General features: G+C 43.0%; 1 protein-coding gene across 1 annotated transcript in view; it reads left to right on the top strand.

Moving 5' to 3' along the window:
- LOC110520599 (uncharacterized) overlaps positions 1-24,756 on the top strand; it is a 64,075-nt gene that overhangs the window by 21,416 nt on the left and 17,903 nt on the right. Inside the window, exons 2-14 of the mRNA XM_036975225.2 lie at positions 13,060-13,284; positions 13,911-13,930; positions 14,038-14,103; positions 14,425-14,478; positions 15,878-15,970; positions 17,611-17,688; positions 17,875-17,919; positions 18,030-18,083; positions 18,386-18,439; positions 18,755-18,808; positions 18,899-18,952; positions 19,107-19,160; positions 20,164-20,208. Of these exons, the coding sequence (XP_036831120.2) occupies positions 13,060-13,284; positions 13,911-13,930; positions 14,038-14,103; positions 14,425-14,478; positions 15,878-15,970; positions 17,611-17,688; positions 17,875-17,919; positions 18,030-18,083; positions 18,386-18,439; positions 18,755-18,808; positions 18,899-18,952; positions 19,107-19,160; positions 20,164-20,208 (896 nt within the window). The remainder of the gene's footprint in view (positions 1-13,059; positions 13,285-13,910; positions 13,931-14,037; positions 14,104-14,424; positions 14,479-15,877; positions 15,971-17,610; positions 17,689-17,874; positions 17,920-18,029; positions 18,084-18,385; positions 18,440-18,754; positions 18,809-18,898; positions 18,953-19,106; positions 19,161-20,163; positions 20,209-24,756) is intronic.

Below are 24,756 nucleotides of genomic sequence, written 5' to 3'. Positions count from 1 at the left end.
ATTCCAATCACTCTCTATTGGACTCGGCCTACTCGCAGGAATCCTCTCAGGATCTCTCGCCCTGGACCCATCTTCCTCTACTACTTTCTTCACTGCCTAAGCATATGACACCTTCTATACTACTCTGATCCCGGCAACCTCAACCTGTCTTTCTCTCACTGGACACCTCCGATCTCCAACACCATGGGCACCCCCACAGCTAACACACACATAACTTTTTCTAACGACACTACACATTCCTTTGTCTCATGCCCGCCTGCATACTTCTCACATTTAGCAATCTCCCTCCTACACACTGCTGCAACATGACCATAACCTTGGCACTTAAAACACCGTAATGGGTTCAGGACAAAAGCTCCCGCGGGATAAATTACACATTCTAACTTGACCTTGTCAAATCAAATCAAATGTATTTATAAAGCCCTTCGTACATCAGCTGATGTCACAAAGTGCTGTACAGAAACCCAGCCTAAAACCCTAAACAAGCAATGCAGGTGTAGAAGCACGGTGTCTAGGAAAAACTCCCTAGAAAGGCCAGAACCTAGGATGGCCAGGGTGGCCAGTCCTCTTCTGGCTGTGCCGGGTGGAGATTATAACAGAACATGGGCTAAGATGTTCAAATGTTCCTAGATGACCAGCAGGGTCAAATAATAATAATCACAGTGGTTGTCGAGGGAGCAACAGGTCAGCACCTCAGGAGTAAATGTCAGTTGGCTTTTCATAGCCGATCATTCAGAGTATCTCTGCCACTCCTACTGTCTCTAGAGAGTTGAAAACAGCAGGTCTGGGACAGGTAGCACGTCCGGTGAACAGGTCAGGGTTCCATAGCCACAGGCTGAACAGTTGAAACTGGAGCAGCAGCACGGCCAGGTGGACTGGGGACAGCAAGGAGTCATCAGGCCAGGTAGACCTGAGGCATGGTCCTAGGGCTCAGGTCCTCCGAGAGAGAGAAAGAGAGAGATAATTAAAGAGAGCATAGAGAGAGCATACTTAAAATTCATAGCTTCATAATTTCAGTTGATTCTCCTGCGCACTTAATGCCACCAATGCAATCACTCCTTTCAACGGTGCCCTCCTCCACAGAGCAAAGGAGTGGCTACTCCCTTTGGACAGAGGAAAGGCAAAATATCTTCACGAGTCCATTTCAAGTTACTTTCACCAACTCAGTCCCAAACCACTTCTCCACCCAACCTGACACCACGTAAGAATCTACCAGAAGGCAAGGATCAATTCTCTCCAGATATGTCACTCCCACTGGGCCAGAATCATCTTTTTCAACATCTGCAGTCTTCACTGCACCTGCCACCACAGTTAATTCCTCCTCACACTTATCACATTCAATTTCCTTCTGATGCTCTTCCAAACGTTCTGTGTGATCCACCATTCTATATTCACTATAAACATCTTCCACATTTCTCCTTTTTTTCCCTGTCCACCATCTTATCCTTCATCAGATCTTCCAGAAGGCTTGTGCATTACCCACTCCATATTTACTTATATTGTGTTCCACTTCTCTCCTTTTTTCACCTGTCCTCCATCTTACCCCCACAGCATGGCCACACCGGCAGCCATTTTCTTCCTCTTCTTCTTCTTCTTCTTCTTCTACTTCTTCTTCTTCTTCTTCTTCTTCTTCTTCTTCTTCTTCTACTTGGATTAGGAGCAACTCCCTTTTGTTTACATCTCCATTTAGACCAAACATTTATTCTCACTCTTTTACATTTATTCTCACTTTTCTAATGTAAAACATATGAACTAAAATAAAACCGTTGTATTTCTCCTCCTAGTGTTTCAATAGAGCCACAAGTACATATAACTTTCCTCTTACTCTTCCTCCTCAAGAGCAGAGCTGCAGACCATTTATTCTCCCACATCTGGACATGCACTTAGTTGATATAAAACACCAGGAGGCCGTGACCTTGTGTATATGTTAAAGTGCAGACTGGTAAACTGGAATGTACGTCATCGTGTAAAGTTTCCTTTAGTCATACCTGGGTTGTATTCATTTGGCTCCAACAGAAGAAAACAGAAGAAAATGGACAGAAACTGGGAGGGACTACATGGATTTGTGTTGCAAAATGTTTTTAAACGTTTCCTATTACTACTTGCCCTAAATAATACAACCCTGGCATGATGTATGGACTGGCTGGCTTCTCATGCATGGAAGATGGAAGAAGGAAATGGAGCTTGAAATTGCTATCGGAGAAATGATGAAGTTATTTCCCTGTGTGTCGTAGTCAATGCGATGCTTGTTATTGGTTTTTAAGGTTGCCTGTCTATGAGGCTCAATTGATACCAAGCTAATTAAACATCAGAGACAGGGAATGTCGATTTTGTAACGCATCTGAGTTTGATTCAGAAGGTCTGTTACAGGATAGCCTACCATGTATACTGCATGGATAAAATCACGTAGGAGAAAATGTTGCTCCCATTTGTTAAAGCATGTCAATGTGTTTTGCTTGGTTTAATCTAGTGTGCTAGTGGATACCATCTGAGACGATGTGGAAATCACATGGTTAGAAATTCAACAGGTAACCTACACCTGTGGAAGCCAAGCAGTATTTTCAGACAAATGTTTTACCTGTGTATGTTAATTTTCACGCCTAAAATATACGCAAATGATGTCATCACGATCATCACTATTACACACAGAGGTTTTCCTCCGTTCAACCTATAGGTAGTGTTAGTTCTGGATTGTGACAATCATTTATCTCACAATACGATATGCCATTCAAGACAACTTTGGAGTGAAATGGACATTCATTACAGTTACAGACATGCTAAGTATCCCACAGCTGGTATAGCTTAAGGAGAGTTCATGGGCTTTTCAATACAGACAAATCATATTGTATCATATTCTTTGATCCGTGTTTCTTCGTCATGCCTGTGTTTATGTGCCGAGTGTGTTATGATACCGTAAATTATATATCATATGCTCAACATCACTGACTTTGTGGTCAGAGGGCTGTAATTCATCTGAAAGTGAAAAAAGCAAACACACAAACCATGTATGGTGACAGAGCCAAATGCCACCGTGAGGTAAACCACAGCCTAAAGAAGATTGCAGTCATGTCAACGGCAAGGCAAGACCAATGTCCTTCAAGGTTATTCTATTCAGTAACGGGCATATTGTTGAACCTTGCTACAGTAGATGCTTCTATCCTCCCAAGTATATGGCTATTATAATTCTTCCTTTGATGCACTGCTGGTTGACAATCTTCAGATGGATGGCTTGCTCCCCATTGCTCTTAATTCCCTGGAATAACTTTGCTTTGTACAAATTCTGTTGTGCACAAGAGAAAAACCTAGTCTGTTACTGTAGCTTTTAGTCATGTTTGATATGATTATGTGAAGTCCCATTTACTGCTCTCATCCCATAATCTTCCCCAGGGCCCCATTACTTTCTGGGCTGCATTTCAAATCTAGTATAAGTATAGCCGACTAAATATGAATTGCACATATTATATTTACTCAAAAGTCTTGAATACCATAGTATTACTGTAAAGATCCAGCCTCTAACTAAGAGGGACATCTCAGGCAATGCACTTAAACTATACAGTATGTATACAAAAGTATGTGGACACCCCTTCAAATTAGTGGACCCGGCTATTTCAGCAACACCCCTTGCTGACAGGTGTATAGTGACTTTCAACATGGCTCCACCTTTCCAACAAGTCAGCTCATCAACTTTCTGCACTGCTAGAGCTGCCTCGAGCAACTGCAAGTGCTATTATTGTGAAGTGGAAACGTCTAGGAGCAACAACGGCTCAGTTGCGAAGTGGTAGGCCACACAAGAGCGGGACCACCGAGCGCTGAAGCACTTAGAGCGTACAAATTGTCTGTTCTCAGTTGCAATACTCACTAACGACTTCCAAACTGCCTCTCGAAGCAACATCAGCACAATACATTTTATTCAGGAGCTTCATGAAATGGGTTGCCATGGCCGAGCATCCGCATACAAACCTAAGATCACCATGTACAATGCCAAGTGTCAGCTGGAGTGGTGTAAAGCCCGCCATGATTGGACTCTGGAGAAGTGGAAACGCTTCCCATGTTGTGATGAATCACGCTTCACGATCTGACAGTACGACAGACGAATCTGGGTTTGACGGATGCCAGGAGAACGCTACCTGGCCGAATGCATAGTGTCAACTGTAAAGTTTGGTGGAGGAGGAATAGGCCCCTTAGTTCCAGCGAAGGAAAATCTTAACGCTAAAGCATACAAAAATGGGAAACAGGGGAAGCACATGTACACAGAGGCACTATCCATCGCCATACCGAAAACTGAAGCCGTTATCTCTTGAAGAAACAAGTTGTGTTATTGTTCCAACATGTTAACAAGGCTTGAGCGGATTGGCTGTCTGCTCTCTCGTACATTTTAGACGATTCTGTGCTTCCAACTTTTGGCAACAGTTTGAGAAAATGTGTGTACATTGCAACATGCCAAATAGCATTTGAATTCTTTCTAAGATTTCGAAGACTTTGAGGGTTTTGTTGAGCCTGCTTGTGGTGCTATCTATAGGCAGGGTTTGCACATTTTGGATTATGCAATTGGTTCCATTCTACAAGGAAAATTCAAAGAAGCAAACCTTGACAGATTTGAAAACATTTTGAACCCAGTGTAGACAGCAGTTGACCATAGTTGAGGGGGGTAATTTAGAAGGGGGTAATGTAGAAGGGGGTAATTTAGAGCGACCACATTCTCCCAAGCCAACATGGTGGGAACCACTGCAGTGTGTTGTGTTTCTTTACAGGAAGACCCGGCTGTCAGAGACAGCTCCAGAAGGAAAAGAGGCACAGACGTGTAATCAGCTACTTTTTCATTTAACTTTCCTGGCTGGCCTTCCTTCCCCATCCCCACCCCCATCCCTTAGCCCCACCCCCATCCCTTAGCCCCACCCCCATCCCTTAGCCCCACCCCCATCCCCTAGACATGTTTGTGGAAGAGAAGAGAAGGGAAGGTGAGGTGCGTGTTCAAACCAGAAGCAACAATGTTCTCTTGCGCCAACAAGGTTTGCCTATAATCCCCAATGCTCATACCTCACAACTCTGGAACATGTAGATAACGTTGTAGTTTATTTTTTTACAGACACACAGATGTCTTTATAAAATGAAGGGAGTCATCTCTTCTAGTCACACTAACAAAGGGACAGGTATAATCATAGGGTTTATGTTCACTTTGAACTGACACTCTAGTAACTATTTGCTGACAAGGCAGCTCAACATGTTGGAGTGCTTAACACCAATTTCAGAACAACAGTGGAATTAAACTTTACACAAGGTTGTCATGAAGGCTTAATAAAGCCTTCATAACCTTCACACATAATAATACTTCTGTCACGTGGAGATCATGTAAGGACCTGTCATATCAGCCTTCATATTATGGTATTTGCTTATAAATGGTTTGTGAAACATCTACCTAGCTGTTATGAAGGGCTATGAAGCCTTCACTAAGCTCAGTAGATAAAATTGTGACCCAGTTGTTTGTGACCAATCACTGTCCTGGATAGATTAATCAGTGAACCAATTATAGGAGGGGAGGGGGGGGGGGGGTCAAAGGGGAGCAGGAACTGGAAGATTTATGTCCGCCACCAGATGGTTCAAAGCAGGCATGCACAGCTGCCGCAGCAGCTGGAACTCATCTGCATGACCTGGGAAAGAAGGCAGAGTCAGCCGGAACATTCTGGTCTTGCCAGATGACAGATCAGTTCAGGCTATAAAGAAAACCATCAATATTTAAAAGGATTAAGTCTTAGTACAAGGATTAGGCTGCTTTTGAATGTGTCTGACACCTGACAGAGCAGTCGGGACATCTTGCTCATTTTAAACAAACGTAAGCCTACTTTCTGAAACAGTTTGGCTGACGTTGAGTCCTTGGAAAAGAGAGAGTTTAAATGACTCATTGTTTCCATAAGGTCATGCTTTAACCTCTAGACTTCTGGCTGCAGCGATCTACTCCCCAAACACAGTGCCATGAGTTTTTCCGCATTAACCCGGGAAAATCCATAAAGTAACCATTTCCTGGGCTCCCGAGTGGCGCAGCGGTGTAAGGCACTGCATCTCAGTGCTAGCGGTGTCACTACAACACTCTGGTTCAATTTCAGGCTGTATCACAACCGGCTGTGATTGGGAGTCCCATAGGGCAGTGCATAATTGTCCCAGTGTTGTCTGGGTTAGGGTTTGGACGGGGTAGGCTGTCATTGTAAATACACATTTTCTCTTAACTAACTTGCCTGGTTAAATAAAGGTTAAAAATATGTTTTTTTAAAAATGCAGCCTGCTGTATGATTGTATTACACACTTTCCCACTGATTGTTCCAAGTTGTCATAGATGTGTGACATGGTTTCAGTGCCGAATGTTGCGGTTCATTGTTATCTGGCTTTTGTTCCCCCTGAGGAACGTCTAACAGTCTGGTGAGTCTGTAGTACAAAGAACACAGCCAGACATTCTCTCATTCTCTCAGAAACCTGGAGAAAGTAAATGTTGTAGAACAGTGGGGGAAACCAACAGACTGAGTGAGAACACTAATGGAAAATATGCATCAGACGAGCATGCCTTTTCACCGTTGTCACGATTATCCGGTTTATGTGGCGTCTGCTGAAAGTACGGAACCTGTGATGAATTAAGCTGAGGGGGAGGAAAAAGTGAACCACCCCCTCCTTACTCTGGCCTGCACTGAGGTTTTAAGACCGCCCAGCAAACCTCACTTCTCTCACTGTAAACTTCAAATGCTCCCGACACCCCCTTTCGAAACCCCAACAGGGAAAATGGTACTTTCCAGGCTCTGCGGTCTATGCCTTCGCTTGACAGGGCCAGTTGGACATTTTTATTCTTCTGTAGTTTATAGAAGTGTATTTACAATTAGTTACATTTTGTGTAGATCATGTGTACATCTAGTTAAGATACGCTTGCCTGTAATAATAATACAGCTACATGGTTAGGAAACTAATACGTCTGCACAGTTAGGGAGATGATCCATCTCCATGGTCCTTTGTGGCTCAGTTGGTAGAGCATGGCACTAGCAATGCCAGGGTTGTGGGTTTGATTCCTACGGTGGAATGTACGAATTAAAATGTATTTACTCACTCTATAAGTTGCTCTGCAAAAACATTTTTGGATTCATATGAATATTAGTTTTTTCTTTGTTTGTTCCAGTGTTTTATTGATTAAATTCATCCAAACTTGCATTTTCACAGAACAATAGCCTGGAAACTGGTAACTTACCGGGGAATCAAGTTTAAACAAAGTGCTTGCTTTAGTTAAGTACAGTACTTGGAGGCAGGACAGCAGAGCTTTATCCCGGGGCATTCAGACTTGTCAAATGTCTTACAGTAGATAGAACATAAATGAGCTGGAAACTGTCTACTGCATACTGCCTACTGCCTACTGTCTACTGGCTTCTGCCTACTGTCTACTGTCTACTGTCTACTGTCTACTGTCTACTGTCTACTGTCTACTGTCTACTGTCTACTGTCTACTGGCTTCTGCCTACTGTCTACTACCTACTGTCTACTGCCTACTGTCTACTGTCTACTGACTACTGTCTACTGTCTACTGGCTTCTGCCTACTGTCTACTGCCTACTGTCTACTGTCTACTGTCTACTGTCTACTGTCTACTGTCTACTGTCTACTGGCTTCTGCCTACTGTCTACTACCTACTGTCTACTGCCTACTGTCTACTGTCTACTGCCTACTGTCTACTGTCTACTGGCTGCTGCCTACTGTCTACTGCCTACTGTCGACTGTCTACTGCCCACTGTCTACTGCCTACTGCCTACTGTCTACTGCCTACTGCCTACTGTCTACTGTCTACTGTCTACTGTCTACTGTCTACTGTCTACTGGCTTCTGCCTACTGTCTACTACCTACTGTCTACTGCCTACTGTCTACTGTCTACTGCCTACTGTCTACTGTCTACTGGCTGCTGCCTACTGTCTACTGCCTACTGTCGACTGTCTACTACCCACTGTCTACTGCCTACTGCCTACTGTCTACTGCCTACTGTCTACTGTCTACAGTCTACTGTCTACTGGCTTCTGCCTACTGTCTACTGTCTACTGTCTACTGTCTACTGTCTACTGCCTACTGTCTACTGTCTACTGGCTTCTGCCTACTGTCTACTACCTACTGTCTACTGCCTACTGTCTACTGTCTACTCCCTACTGTCTACTGTCTACTGGCTTCTGCCTACTGGCTTCTGCCTACTGTCTACTGCCTACTGTCGACTGTCTACTGCCTACTGCCTACTGTCTACTGTCTACTGCCTACTGTGTACTGTCTACTGGCCTCTGGCTACTGTCTACTACCTACTGTCTACTGCCTACTGTCTACTGTCTACTCCCTACTGTCTACTGTCTACTGGCTTCTGCCTACTGTCTACTGCCTACTGCCTACTGTCTACTGTCTACTGTCTACTGGCTTCTGCCTACTCCCTACTGTCTACTGTCTACTGGCTTCTGCCTACTGTCTACTGCCTACTGCCTACTGTCTACTGTCTACTGTCTACTGTCTTCTGCCTACTGTCTACTGTCTACTGTCTACTGTCTACTGTCTACTGGCTTCTGCCTACTGTCTACTACCTACTGTCTACTGCCTACTGTCTACTGTCTACTGCCTACTGTCTACTGTCTACTGGCTTCTGCCTACTGTCTACTGCCTACTGTCTACTGTCTACTGTCTACTGTCTACTGTCTACTGTCTACTGTCTACTGGCTTCTGCCTACTGTCTACTACCTACTGTCTACTGCCTACTGTCTACTGTCTACTGCCTACTGTCTACTGTCTACTGGCTGCTGCCTACTGTCTACTGCCTACTGTCGACTGTCTACTGCCCACTGTCTACTGCCTACTGCCTACTGTCTACTGCCTACTGCCTACTGTCTACTGTCTACTGTCTACTGTCTACTGTCTACTGTCTACTGGCTTCTGCCTACTGTCTACTACCTACTGTCTACTGCCTACTGTCTACTGTCTACTGCCTACTGTCTACTGTCTACTGGCTTCTGCCTACTGTCTACTACCTACTGTCTACTGCCTACTGTCTACTGTCTACTCCCTACTGTCTACTGTCTACTGGCTTCTGCCTACTGGCTTCTGCCTACTGTCTACTGCCTACTGTCGACTGTCTACTGCCTACTGCCTACTGTCTACTGTCTACTGCCTACTGTGTACTGTCTACTGGCCTCTGGCTACTGTCTACTACCTACTGTCTACTGCCTACTGTCTACTGTCTACTCCCTACTGTCTACTGTCTACTGGCTTCTGCCTACTGTCTACTGCCTACTGCCTACTGTCTACTGTCTACTGTCTACTGGCTTCTGCCTACTCCCTACTGTCTACTGTCTACTGGCTTCTGCCTACTGTCTACTGCCTACTGCCTACTGTCTACTGTCTACTGTCTACTGGCTTCTGCCTACTGTCTACTGTCTACTGGCTTCTGCCTACTGTCTACTGTCTACTGGCTTCTGCCTACTGTCTACTGTCTACTGTCGACTGTCTACTATCGACTGTCTACTGCCTACTGCCTACTATCTACTGGCTTCTGCCTACTGTCTACTGCCTACTGCCTACTGCCTACTGTCTACTGTCTACTGTCTACTGTCTACTGCCTACTGCCTACTGTCTACTGTCTACTGCCTACTGCCTACTGCCTACTGGCTTCTGCCTACTGTCTACTGTCTACTGTCTACTGTCTACTGTCTACTGTCTACTGCCTACTGTCTACTGTCTACTGCCTACTACCTACTGCCTAATGTCTACTGTCTACTGCCTACTGTCTACTGTCTACTGCCTACTACCTACTGCCTGCCGCCTACTGTCTACTGCCTACCGCCTACTGTCTGAAGAGCCTAGACTAGTGTGGAGACAACACAGCTGGTTACAAACAGAGGTTCAGAGATAAAGAATGATGATAAAAGGAGTAGCGAACCCTGCTGAGTATCACAGGGTCGTTTTCCGTTATCTCACGCGAGACATGATGCAGGGCAGGCTCTCTGAATCAATTCTGACAGGGGGGAAACCTTCTGAGACCCAGGGATGGGTGTCTGTTGTGGGATGGTGTTGGAGGGGTGGGGGGGGGTGTTCCCAAGGGGGTGATGTGTGTGTGTGCATGCATGCGTGCGTGCGTGCGTGCGTGCGTGCGTGTGTGCGTGCGTGCGTGTGTGTGTGTGTGTGTGTGTGGCCGATGTGGGCGGCATGACTCATAACCACAGACATTCATCAGGGCAGGCGAAATACCTTGAATTATGGTACCCTCAATTATAAGATTAGACATTAGCCATTACATTGGATCACTTAGCCATATTGTAGCTTATCTAAGGCTGTAGTTTCCTTTAATTTGAGATGGCTATACCGTCCGCATTGTGTTTTGCTAAGGCATGATTAAAAATGATTGGTGGTATCAGTTACATCATCCCACTGGCTCTCTAGTTTGATCCAGTTCCCAGAATAAGAGTATTTGGTTCCCCTTATCTGTTCTCTCCTCTCTTTGTTTAGTATACCAGTGGTTCCCAAACTGTGGGGGTCAGCAAAATGTTCACAGCACCTCTTGGCAAAATTCATACAATTGCAGGAAATAATATTCAAACCTGCAAAATGTTCTCTCTGTTAACGACCTGGGTTTGGAAACCCCTGGAGTAGACAACACACTTTTATGCACTTTATCTTCTTCTAATATTCAGATTTTTTTTTATATTTGACCTTTATTTAACTAGGCAAGTCAGTTAAGAACCCATTCTTATTTTCAATGACGGCCTAGGAACAGTGGGTTAACTGCTTGTTCAAGGGTAGAACGACAGATTTCTACCTTGTCAGCTCAGGGGTTTGAACTTGCAACCTTCCGGTAAACACTCTAACCACTAGGCTACCCTGCCTTCCCAGAATAAGATCATGGTGAACTAAGTATTCAAGGATAAATGTTGTGTATAGTTTTTGTCATAACTTTGTCATAATTTTATAAAATGTTGGTCATCGTCTACGGCATCCATCTTAGGAAGTCGACAGTTTTAGGCTAAACTCTTCCTGTGGCCGTTTTGTATATGTTGCAGAGTGAGATAACAGATGGTTCATTTAGCAGATGAGCTAATCTAGAATGATCCGTTACCCCCACAGTGCCAAGGTGATGACATAGCCGACGGCTCAGTCTGTTTCCTCCCAGTCAGATCTCACAGCACACTGAGGAACTCAAGTTATACGTGGAAACATAAAGTAGAGTCTTGTGAGAGCTGTTGGTCTGATAGATATGTTCCTCTGGCACTCTGACCAGTCTGAGGCTAGTTCTTGTCAAATGGTTACCTATAAAGCTCAGGGATGCCACCTGGTGTTTATAACGAGAACAGGTAAAGGACCTACAAGTCACCTTTTCTCCATCAACTCAGTCGAATCATATGTTTGTTTATGTTTTGTGTGTCAGTTGTCATGACTACCTAGAAATGCTAATATGCCCTAAAGTAGAGTTCAACCGCTCTCCTTTCCCCAGCAAGTCTCCATCAGGTTGTTTCTGTGAATGAGAATGTGTTCTTCTCAGTCAACTTACTAACCTGGTAGAGTAGAATTTCAATAAATTATGAAGTAGATACAAATATTAATCACAATCAATGAGTAGGTGTGTGCAAATGTGCATACATTGTTTTAAAAACAAGTGGGAGCTTTTCTTGATATAGCCAAGTCTCTCCTGCATGTGGGGTAGTTAGACCAGGTAAACCCATGAAACTTTGTTGTAAATTCGCATAAGCACTCAAGATGGTTTGTGTTTTATAGAGCACCATTACTGTTTAATATCCCTTTTCCACTACTTTTCTGTGTGTGTGTAATAAACGTTTAGTATTTTATTGGTAGATCTATGCGGGGACATTTTTCATTGGTGGCTGGGTCATTTTTTTGTGAGTCTGTAAGTCAGGTTTTCAAGTCATTCCTTTGGAGGAAGTTAGCTCATGTCTGACAGTGGGGAGACTTTACTACAACCGACAGTCACCTTTTCCAGAACCCTCTTCTACCTGCAGTTGAACTGAGATGTTATCCAGTACCTAATGGAAAAAATATGCTCCACATTACCTCTAAACAACCTGTTGTTGATTAAGGATACAGAATAATACGATTCTGTTACACTAACACTGCATTTATTCTTCTGTGTTTAAAGTGTCCAATTGGGTTTGTGTTAATTTTGTTGTTGGTGATACTGCCTGCCAGTAAAGAAAGCAGAAGGTTTTGCGATGTCCAATGAGGAAACATGTAATCTCTCATGAAGCCACACAGGAAGCCAATAGGAAGAGAGCTATGAGAACATGTTCACAAGCCACTAAAAAAGTCTGAAGTATAACATTTAACCAGTGCATCGCTTTCAATGACTAGTGTCTTCATGTTGATCTATCTCAGTTCTGGACTGTGGCATTTATTGCATTTTTCAACATGTAACGTCTATCTTAATGTAGTAACCCAGAACTAGGCATCCTCTTTGCCTTCTGCCTATGATTGTAGCATCTAGCGATAATACATTGTACAAATGAACAATGACACCACATTAGCTTTAATGTGAATTTTAAGAGCAGCGGTCCAATTTTTTGTGTTCAACTTCTTCCTGTCCCTGTTCTCATCAATTTATTCACAGAAATGCAGATCTCTCTAATATGCTCCTACCCATCACAGTTCCTTTCTGTTGCTCATGTTCCCTGCTGACCTTTCCCTGTCTGACCTTTCCCAGTCTGACCTTTCCTGTTTGACTTTACCTGTCTGACCGTTCCGGTCTGACCTCTACTGTCTGACCCTTCCCTCTCTGACCTTTCCTGCATGATCTTTCCTGTTTGACATTTCCTGTCTGACCTTTCCCTGTCTGACCTTTCCTGTCTGTCCTTTCCCAGTCTGACCTTTCCTGTTTGACTTTTCCTGTCTGACCGTTCCTGTCTGTCCTTTCCCTGTCTGACCTTTCCCTGTGCGACCTTTCCCTGTGTGACCTTTCCTGTCTGTCCTTTCCCTGTCTGACCTTCCGTGTCTGACCTTTCCCTGTCTGACCTTTCCTGTCTGACCTTTTCTGTCTAACCTTTCCTGTCTGTTCCACCCTCCACAGGAGATGACTTGGGCTGCACGGTTGATGGCCAGGTGTACACCAACCGAGACATTTGGAAACCGGAGCCATGTCGGATCTGCGTGTGCGACAACGGCGCCGTCCTGTGCGACGAGATCCAGTGCGATGAGCTCTCCAACTGTGAGAAAGTGATCATCCCCGAGGGCGAGTGCTGTCCCATCTGCCAGAGCGAGGGCAGCACAGACACCAGTGGCAATGGCAGACCCGGTGAGCAAAGACACACATTTTTTATGAGAGAACCCAGTATGAACTGTGTTTGAATGTGTAACTACTACTACACTAATACACAGATGACACTGGTGACACTGATGACATTGATGACACTCATGACACTGATGACACTTATGACACTGGTGACACTGGTGACACTGGTGACACTCATGAGACTGATGACACTGATGACACTCATGACACTGATGACACACATGACACTGATGACACTCATGACACTGATGACACTGATGACACTCATGACATTAGTGACACTGGTGACACTCATGACACTGATGACACTCATGGCACAGATGACACTCATGACACTCATGACACTGGTGACACTCATGACACTGGTGACACTCATGACACTGATGACACTTATGACACTGGTGACACTGGTGACACTCATGAGACTGATGACACTCATGGCATAGATGACACTGATGACACTCATGACACTGATGACACTGATGACACTCATGACACTGATGACACTCATGGCACAGATGACACTGATGACACTCATGACACTCATGACACTCGTGACACTCATGACACTGTAGACTACAGGCTTTTGTAAGATAATTATTTGTTTATGTCTGTTCTGTCATTTTCAGATGTTGGCAGAGTCTACAGGGTAAGCTTTAGGATCTCCTTGTGATTATCAAACATCTTTAAAATATATTTTTACTAACTTGATTTTAACGGTGAAGCAACATCTGCAATCTTGCTCTTGGTTTTTAGGGTCAGAAAGGAGAACCTGGAGATGTACCACAGGTGACTGGGATCAGAGGTCGTCCTGGGCCTATGGTAAGCTTATAGATCACTTTGTTTTCAGAATCTATTATACACTGAGTTTGTGATATAGTGCTTTGTCGAGATTCACCAAAATACAGCTTTAAGGCTTACATTTTTTACCAGTTGTTTCTCACTTGTGGTGTGGATTTTGTAAGACTCTTTCAGTCAACTCTAGATGGCAGAAGAGCACAGTTACCTACAACACAGTTACCTACCTGTACTTGACAGAGCATCAATAATGACTTTCCTCCATATCAGTAATGATGCCATCATGTGATTAATGAAGGGACATTAGTGTGGCTTTTCCCATCCGTTCTTTTTGTTCGACAACAGGGGCCTCCCGGATCTCCAGGATTCAGAGGGGACCGAGGCCAGAAAGGAAGACCTGTACGTTCCAAACATGACTTGTGAAAACACACACACCTCTAGGATGCATGTAGAGCAAACATATCACGTTGTAGCTACGCTGGAGTCCTGTACTGTATACTTATTTACATTGACACGTTGTAGCTACGCTGGAGTCCTGTACTGTATGCTTATTTACATTGACACGTTGTAGCTACGCTGGAGTCCTGTACTGTATGCTTATTTACATTGACACGTTGTAGCTACGCTGGAGTCCTGTACTGTATACTTATTTACATTGACACGTTGTAGCTACGCTGGAGTCCTGTACTGTATACTTATTTACATTTACACGTTGACAACAACCAAAAATAGTGAGTTTCAATACAAGTTGGATCTTTGCCAAATAGCAAATCCTTAATCATTCCTTTTTCTGGACCTAAATAGTATGATCACCCAACTCTTTTCTGTGACACCCCCTCAGAAGTGATCGATGTGGCCCCAACTGTGCAGTCCACACAGAGCTTGTCTTATAAAAACCCAATGTGATGTAGCTTGATTTGGAAAATATGTTAAAGGAATATTTAGTCATTATATAATGGCAGGTATAACACAGCCTTAATGGTGTCATTTCCACTCCAGGACAACCAAGCTGAGACATGACAATTTACGTACTACTCAGTCTCTATTGAATCAGGGTATTTCAGAGAAGCAACTAATGTATGTGATTATGGACATAAAATAATTATATTGATTTTTTTTTTAAATGGCTTTCATTGTTATGCTCAAATAGAATACAATATCTTCAAAGATAATCAACAGTACATGACCTGTTAAAGACAGTAGACAAATAATGATATACTGTGCACTGTGTGGAGATTTTTATCTTTGGTGAAAAACACTGGGATAAAAACAAACAAACAATCAACACACCATTTATTTTCAGTTTCAATGACATTACATTATCATTGGAATGCACTCCCAAAAGACCCATTCCGCAAACGTATGTATTTCATTTCAATTCAGTTCACAACAAAAACCTAAATGATGAATGAACATGTCCCTCTCATTGGAATGCTGATCCAATTGAGGACATACATTTAGCAGAACATCATTACTCTTTATGATTTATGACATAATATGTCCTCGGTGTACCTCTCATGATTCATTTTTTGTTTTCTCATTGTGTCTACTTTCATCCTCCACTGTTATTGCGTATCAACTAGAAAACCTGCTTTAGAACACAAGACAATATGACTGTCTACACATTATGCTACTAAACATAAATGGAAATCTCAGGGGTCACTGATATCAATACAAGAGTTGAGGGGGGGGGGGGGGAGTTTACACAGTAACAAGTTTACGATTTGGCACTTAATGAATGACACAGTATTTACTTCTTATGAGTTGCTTATATTAACATGACATTATCTATCTAAAGGGGCTGCGTGGACAAGCAGGATACGACGGAGAGCCTGGTGTGCCTGGAAACCCAGGAGAACCAGGGCCTGCAGGAAACCAGGGTCCACCAGGAGTATGTACCACAATACCCACCCCTCATAAGCATGTATCATCTCAAGTGTATAACATGTCTATAAATGTTTAATTGACTGTCAATAAGTATAAACCCTTTCTAAAGGCAACGTTATTGTTAAGCGTTACCATCATGTAGTGTATTCTTCCCTGACTGATGTCTTGAGATGTTGCCTCAATATATCCACATCATTTTCCTTCCCCATGAAGCCATCTATTTTGTGAAGTGCACCAATCCCTCCTGCAGAAAAGCACCCCCACAACATGATGCTGCCACCCCCGTGCTTCACGGTTGGGATGGTTTTCTTCGGATTGCAATCCTCCCCTATTTTCCTCCAAACACAACAATGGTCATTATGGCCAAACTGTTCTATTATGTTTCATGAGACCAGAGGACATTTCTCCAAAACGTACGATCTTTGTTCCTATGTGCAGATGCAAACCGTAGTCTGGATTTTTTAAGGCAGTTTTGGAGCAGTGGCTTCGTCCTTGCTGAGTGGCCTTTCAGGTTATGATGATATATGACTCGTTTTACTGAAGATATAGATACTTTTGTACCCGTTCGCTCCAGCATCTTCATAAGGTCCTTTGCTGTTGTTCTGGGATTGATTTGCACTTTTCGCACCAAAGTACGTGCATCTCTAGCAGACAGAACGCGTCTCCTTCCTGAGCGGTATGATGGCTGCATGGTCCCATGCTGTTTATACTTGCGTACTATTGTTTGTACAGATGAATGTGGTACCTTCGGGCATTTGGAAATTGCTCCCAAGGATGAACCAGACTTGTGGAGGTCTATAGGTGTTTGCCCATGTTTATTAGTGCTCCTGAGTGCAGTTGTGGATCCGCTACTGTGGACTGGGATCTGGCCTTGTATAGAATGTCCTTGTATCTCTCCTGGAAGGGGATATAGTCACCCTTTAGACACTCCTCTACGGCTCTGATCTGAAAGACTCGAGATAACTTTGGTAATCTCTTCAGTCTTCTCATTTACCATCCAAATCCTCTCCTTCTATTCCTACCTTAGAGTACGTATCCTGGCCTCCTCTTCATCTCGCAGAATTTTCCGAAGATCATCAAACTCTATCCTGATCTGCATTTGTGTAAAATCGTCTTAATGTACCTTGCTGTTTGATGACAGGTTAGTTTGGATTCAGTAAAAAGACCCAGCTTCTCCTTCAAGAGCTCCAGTTCAACCTTTACTCTTTCTTTGTGATCCTGGACAATTTCAAATATGGGACAGAACTTGTGTCCTGTGTGTGTTCTTGAATCCCGACACACTAAACAGACAGGCTGTTGATCCTCCGGACAGAAGAGCTTGAGTTTCTCTTTGTGTCGAGTGCAGAGCCTCTGGAACCCAGCAGCATCTCTAGGGCTCCTCTTCTGTAGGAAGCCCTCACACAGCCTCTTCAGGGTAAGGTTCACTGCTGGGAAAGGCATTGAGGAGATCCTCCTGCAGACTGGACACTCCTGGTCTTCCATATGTTTCCAGTACTCCTCAAGGCAGGTTTTGCAGGCGCTGTGGCTGCAACACAGAACCACAGGATCCCTGAAGATTTAATAACACACAGGACAGGAGAGGAGAAGTCCTCTGAGTTTCAGGTTGAATATCCAATACTGTAAATCACTGTTCTGTTTCCCAAGGGACTGGGAGCTCAGATGGCAGGAGGATTTGGGGATGAGAAATCAGCCGGCCAAATGGCCATGATGCCAGGAACTAGGGTAAGAAGGGTGCAGTGGAACCATCTTGGGTCACACAAGTTTCTTGTGCCATATTTATTTACTATGGCTTGGATAATTTAGCTTTTGTGGTGAAGTTGGTGTATGTTTTGAATTTGTTGAAATATGGGTGTAAGTGGGCTCATAACGTTTATGATTCTGTGTACAATTATACGACCTGTGTTTTAGGGAGAGGCAGGAGCAAGAGGACCTCCTGGGCCAAATGGAAACCCTGTAAGTTAAAAACAACGACTGAAAACAATTATTTCAAACAATTATATTTGGAGCAAGCCATTCACTCTCTTTGTTCTCTCTCTCTCTCCCTCTTTCTCTCGCTCTCTCAGGGCCATTCTGGACCGCAAGGACCCCATGGGGAAGTTGGTGATCCAGGTCACATGGTATGACAACTTTCTCTTTGTCATATGTTATGTTTCTGGTCCGGTGTTCCCTGTTTATTGCGACCATTCTCAACTATGTGTCTATAAAGAATAGCACCTTGAGTCATGTTGGCACCACAGTAGTCACATCCATCTTCTGGAAAACAAACAACACAAAAGTGACAGACTATACAATATGTGCAACTGTTTATGTTGACCATTTAATCTCCTGGTAACACTTGACATTAAGCTGACAGATATAATATATTATTTATAATGCATTATAATGCATTATAATGTCTTATCATAATCTTCTGTTGTAGGGTCAATCTGGACAAAGGGGACCTGAAGGGCCACCAGGAAAGCCGGGTGAAGACGTGAGTAAACTCTCATCTCTGTTCACCAGAAGTACTGGCGCCATTCCATCGACTGCATTCAAAGATGGATTGCATTTCTATGGACTGCATTCCAAGATGGACTGCATTTCTATGGACTGCATTCCATGGACTGCATTCCAAGATGGACTGCATTCCAGATGCTCTGTGTCACAATAACCTTCCCAACAGAAACAATCTCAAAAGACATGAACATTCTAGATTGAAGGCATGCTAACCTTACTCCCCCACGATGTGTAAGAAACGTCACCCTTTATACTTAGTAAATGCTACTCATCTCTTGTGATGTCATTCTAGGGAGAAGCAGGGAAACCTGGAAATGCAGGAGAGATGGGATTCCCTGGATCAGCAGTAAGTTATATATCAATAGAAGTGTTATGCTTGAAATTATTACTAAAATGACTGCAATGCTGTACTCAAATACCATGTAATGTATTTCAGGGAGCTAGAGGATTTCCAGGGACACCAGGGCCTCCGGGATTGAAAGGCCATAGAGTAAGTACAACCCCATTCAATATATATATATTTTTGCCTATTTAGAGCTTTGAGCTAACGCTGTAATTAAAAGCACTATACAAATGAAATCTATTATTATTATTATTATTATTATTGTTATTATTAATGGAGAAATACACATTCCATCTTTCAGGGTCACTCAGGTCCAATGGGTTTAAGAGGAGAAACTGGAAGTGTCGGATCCAAGGTAGACAATCTACATATTATGTTATAATTAACTGGTTTTATAACTGACAGTGATATTCATATATATATTATGTTATAACTAACTGGTTTTATAAATTACAGTGATATTCATATAGATATTATGTTATAACTAAGTGGTTTTATAACTGACAGTGATATTCATATATATATTATGTTGTAACTAAGTGGTTTTATAACTGACAGTGATATTCATATATATATTATGTTATAACTAAGTGGTTTTATAACTGACAGTGATATTCATATAGATATTATGTTATAACTAAGTGGTTTTATAACTGACAGTGATATTCATATAGATATTATGTTATAACTAAGTGGTTTTATAACTGACAGTGATATTCATATAGATATCATGTTATAACTAACTGGTTTCATGATTCACGTAGACCCCATAGTTATTTCTAGTCATGATACATCAGTTTCATACAGATAACATATAATATATGATACGTATAACGATGCATTCCTGTAGATCAGGGTGTCAAAACTCATTCCACAGAAGGGCTGAGTGTCTGCAGGTTTATTGTTTTCTTCTTTAAATGAAGACCTTCACAACACATGAGGCGGCAGGGTAGCCTAGTGGTTAGAGCATTGGACTAGTAACCGGAAGGTTGCAAGTTCAAACCCCTGAGCTGACAAGGTACAGGTTCTCAGGTTCTGCCCCTGAACAGGCAGTTAACCCACTGTTCCTAGGCCGTCATTGAAAATAAGAATGTGTTCTTAACTGAAAAAAAATAAAATAAATGTTACCTCAGGTCTCTACTCTACTACCACATCTACAACTCAAAATCCATACGTGTGTGTGTGTGTGTGTTATCATGTGTAGGCGTGTGTCTGTGTCTTAATTCATCAATCAAGTACAAGGGTGGAGCGAAGAACTGTCGAATCTCATCCCTCCGTGTAATGAGTTTGGGCACGTGCTGTAGAGTGTTGCTAAGCATGTATTAATGAATGCAATGTTTCTGTCATCGATCTCTTAGGGTGCATTAGGCCCCACTGGTCCGATTGGCACACCTGGCCCTATGGTAAGTAACATATTTTAAATATACAGTATTGATATCAACATTACAGTCACTAACCACTAACCAGTACTAACCACTTGTGCTGTCTCTGACAAAATGCAAATCATGGCAGAGAACACTAAGATAAATAGAGTGACTGTAATGTTGATACCAATTTAAAGCAAAGACCACTGACATAATTAGAGTGACTGTAATGTTGATATCAATTTAAAGCAAAGACCACTGACATAAAATAGAGTGACTGTAATGTTGATATCAATTTAAAGCAAAGACCACTGACATAAATAGAGTGACTGTAATGTTGATATCAATTTAAAGCAAAGACCACTGACATAAATAGAGTGACTGTAATGTTGATATCAATTTAAAGCAAAGACCACTGACATAAATAGAGTGACTGTAATGTTGATATCAATTTAAAGCAAAGACCACTGACATGAATAGAGTGACTGTAATGTTGATATCAATTTAAAGCAAAGACCACTGACATAAATAGAGTGACTGTAATGTTGATATCAATTTAAAGCAAAGACCACTGACATAAATAGAGTGACTGTAATGTTGATATCAATTTAAAGCAAAGACCACTGACATAAATAGAGTGACTGTAATGTTGATATCAATTTAAAGCAAAGACCACTGACATAAATAGAGTGACTGTAATGTTGATATCAATTTAAAGCAAAGACCACTGACATAAATAGAGTGACTGTAATGTTGATATCAATTTAAAGCAAAGACCACTGACATAAATAGAGTGACTGTAATGTTGATATCAATTTAAAGCAAAGACCACTGACAGAAATAGAGTGACTGTAATGTTGATATCAATTTAAAGCAAAGACCACTGACATAAATAGAGTGACTGTAATGTTGATATCAATTTAAAGCAAAGACCACTGACATAAATAGAGTGACTGTAATGTTGATATCAATTTAAAGCAAAGACCACTGACATGAATAGAGTGACTGTAATGTTGATATCAATTTAAAGCAAAGACCACTGACATAAATAGAGTGACTGTAATGTTGATATCAATTTAAAGCAAAGACCACTGACATAAATAGAGTGACTGTAATGTTGATATCAATTTAAAGCAAAGACCACTGACATAAATAGAGTGACTGTAATGTTGATATCAATTTAAAGCAAAGACCACTGACATAGAGCGACTGTTACGCTGATAGCAATTTGCTATTTGATCATTAGAAGATTTCTCAACTTCTGCACCAATCAAAAAAATAAGATAGGTGAAAGGAAAATGGTGTATGCATACCTGGTGTTGGCTTTGACCAGTACAGATCCTTCACAGTCTAACCCGGTGTTGGCTTTGACCAGTACAGATCCTTCACAGTCTAACCTGGTGTTGGCTTTGACCAGTACAGATCCTTCACAGTCTAACCCGGTGTTGGCTTTGACCAGTACAGATCCTTCACAGTCTAACCTGGTGTTGGCTTTGACCAGTACAGATCCTTCACAGTCTAACCCGGTGTTGGCTTTGACCAGTACAGATCCTTCACAGTCTAACCTGGTGTTGGCTTTGACCAGTACAGATCCTTCACAGTCTAACCTGGTGTTGGCTTTGACCAGTACAACAGATCCTTCACAGTCTAACCTGGTGTTGGCTTTGACCAGTACAGATTCTTCACAGTCTAACCTGGTGTTGGCTTTGACCAGTACAGATTCTTCACAGTCTAACCTGGTGTTGGCTTTGACCAGTACAGATCCTTCACAGTCTAACCCGGTGTTGGCTTTGACCAGTACAGATCCTTCACAGTCTAACCTGGTGTTGGCTTTGACCAGTACAGATCCTTCACAGTCTAACCTGGTGTTGGCTTTGACCAGTACAGATCCTTCACAGTCTAACCTGGTGTTGGCTTTGACCAGTACAGATCCTTCACAGTCTAACCTGGTGTTGGCTTTGACCAGTACAGATCCTTCACAGTCTAACCTGGTGTTGGCTTTGACCAGTACAGATCCTTCACAGTCTAACCTGGTGTTGGCTTTGACCAGTACAGATTCTTCACAGTCTAACCTGGTGTTGGCTTTGACCAGTACAGATCCTTCACAGTCTAACCTGGTGTTGGCTTTGACCAGTACAGATTCTTCACAGTCTAACCTGGTGTTGGCTTTGACCAGTACAGATCCTTCACAGTCTAACCTGGTGTTGGCTTTGACCAGTACAGATTCTTCACAGTCTAACCCGGTGTTGGCTTTGACCAGTACAGATTCTTCACAGTCTAACCTGGTGTTGGCTTTGACCAGTACAGATCCTTCACAGTCTAACCTGGTGTTGGCTTTGACCAGTACAGATTCTTCACAGTCTAACCTGGTGTTGGCTTTGACCAGTACAGATCCTTCACAGTCTAACCTGGTGTTGGCTTTGACCAGTACAACAGATTCTTCACAGTCTAACCTGGTGTTGGCTTTGACCAGTACAACAGATTCTTCACAGTCTAACCTGGTGTTGGCTTTGACCAGTACAACAGATTCTTCACAGTCTAACCTGGTGTTGGCTTTGACCAGTACAGATTCTTCACAGTCTAACCTGGTGTTGGCTTTGACCAGTACAGATTATTCACAGTCTAACCTGGTGTTGGCTTTGACCAGTACAACAGATTCTTCACAGTCTAACCTGGTGTTGGCTTTGACCAGTACAGATTCTTCACAGTCTAACCTGGTGTTGGCTTTGACCAGTACAGATTCTTCACAGTCTAACCTGGTGTTGGCTTTGACCAGTACAACAGATTCTTCACAGTCTAACCTGGTGTTGGCTTTGACCAGTACAGATTCTTCACAGTCTAACCCGGTGTTGGCTTTGACCAGTACAGATTCTTCACAGTCTAACCTGGTGTTGGCTTTGACCAGTACAGATCCTTCACAGTCTAACCCGGTGTTGGCTTTGACCAGTACAGATCCTTCACAGTCTAACCTGGTGTTGGCTTTGACCAGTACAGATTCTTCACAGTCTAACCTGGTGTTGGCTTTGACCAGTACAGATCCTTCACAGTCTAACCTGGTGTTGGCTTTGACCAGTACAGATTCTTCACAGTCTAACCTGGTGTTGGCTTTGACCAGTACAGATCCTTCACAGTCTAACCTGGTGTTGGCTTTGACCAGTACAACAGATTCTTCACAGTCTAACCTGGTGTTGGCTTTGACCAGTACAACAGATTCTTCACAGTCTAACCTGGTGTTGGCTTTGACCAGTACAACAGATTCTTCACAGTCTAACCTGGTGTTGGCTTTGACCAGTACAGATTCTTCACAGTCTAACCTGGTGTTGGCTTTGACCAGTACAGATTCTTCACAGTCTAACCTGGTGTTGGCTTTGACCAGTACAACAGATTCTTCACAGTCTAACCTGGTGTTGGCTTTGACCAGTACAACAGATTCTTCACAGTCTAACCTGGTGTTGGCTTTGACCAGTACAACAGATTCTTCACAGTCTAACCTGGTGTTGGCTTTGACCAGTACAACAGATTCTTCACAGTCTAACCTGGTGTTGGCTTTGACCAGTACAACAGATTCTTCACAGTCTAACCTGGTGTTGGCTTTGACCAGTACAACAGATTCTTCACAGTCTAACCTGGTGTTGGCTTTGACCAGTACAACAGATTCTTCACAGTCTAACCCGGTGTTGGCTTTGACCAGTACAACAGATTCTTCACAGTCTAACCCGGTGTTGGCTTTGACCAGTACAACAGATTCTTCACAGTCTAACCCGGTGTTGGCTTTGACCAGTACAGATCCTTCACAGTCTAACCTGGTGTTGGCTTTGACCAGTACAACAGATTCTTCACAGTCTAACCCGGTGTTGGCTTTAACCAGTACAACAGATTCTTCACAGTCTAACATGGTGTTGGCTTTTGACCAGTACAGATCCTTCATAGTCTAACCCGGTGTTGGCTTTGACCCGTACAGATTCTTCACACTCTAACCTGGTGTTGGCTTTGACCAGTACAGATCCTTCACAGTCTAACCCGGTGTTGGCTTTGACCAGTACAGATCCTTCACAGTCTAACCCGGTGTTGGCTTTGACCAGTACAACAGATTCTTCACAGTCTAACCCGGTGTTGGCTTTGACCAGTACAACAGATTCTTCACAGTCTAACCCGGTGTTGGCTTTGACCAGTACAACAGATTCTTCACAGTCTAACCCGGTGTTGGCTTTGACCAGTACAGATCCTTCACAGTCTAACCTGGTGTTGGCTTTGACCAGTACAACAGATTCTTCACAGTCTAACCCGGTGTTGGCTTTGACCAGTACAACAGATTCTTCACAGTCTAACCTGGTGTTGGCTTTGACCAGTACAGATCCTTCATAGTCTAACCCGGTGTTGGCTTTGACCCGTACAGATTCTTCACACTCTAACCTGGTGTTGGCTTTGACCAGTACAGATCCTTCACAGTCTAACCCGGTGTTGGCTTTGACCAGTACAGATCCTTCACAGTCTAACCCGGTGTTGGCTTTGACCAGTACAGATCCTTCACAGTCTAACCCGGTGTTGGCTTTGACCAGTACAGATCCTTCACAGTCTAACCCGGTG

The sequence above is a fragment of the Oncorhynchus mykiss genome, chromosome 3, assembly GCF_057628025.1.
Source record: "Oncorhynchus mykiss isolate SJ-2025 chromosome 3, ASM5762802v1, whole genome shotgun sequence".
NCBI classification, from domain to species: domain Eukaryota; kingdom Metazoa; phylum Chordata; class Actinopteri; order Salmoniformes; family Salmonidae; genus Oncorhynchus; species Oncorhynchus mykiss.
The sequence above is the reverse complement of the archived record's forward strand: the minus strand, read 5'-3'. Positions and strand labels throughout refer to the sequence as shown.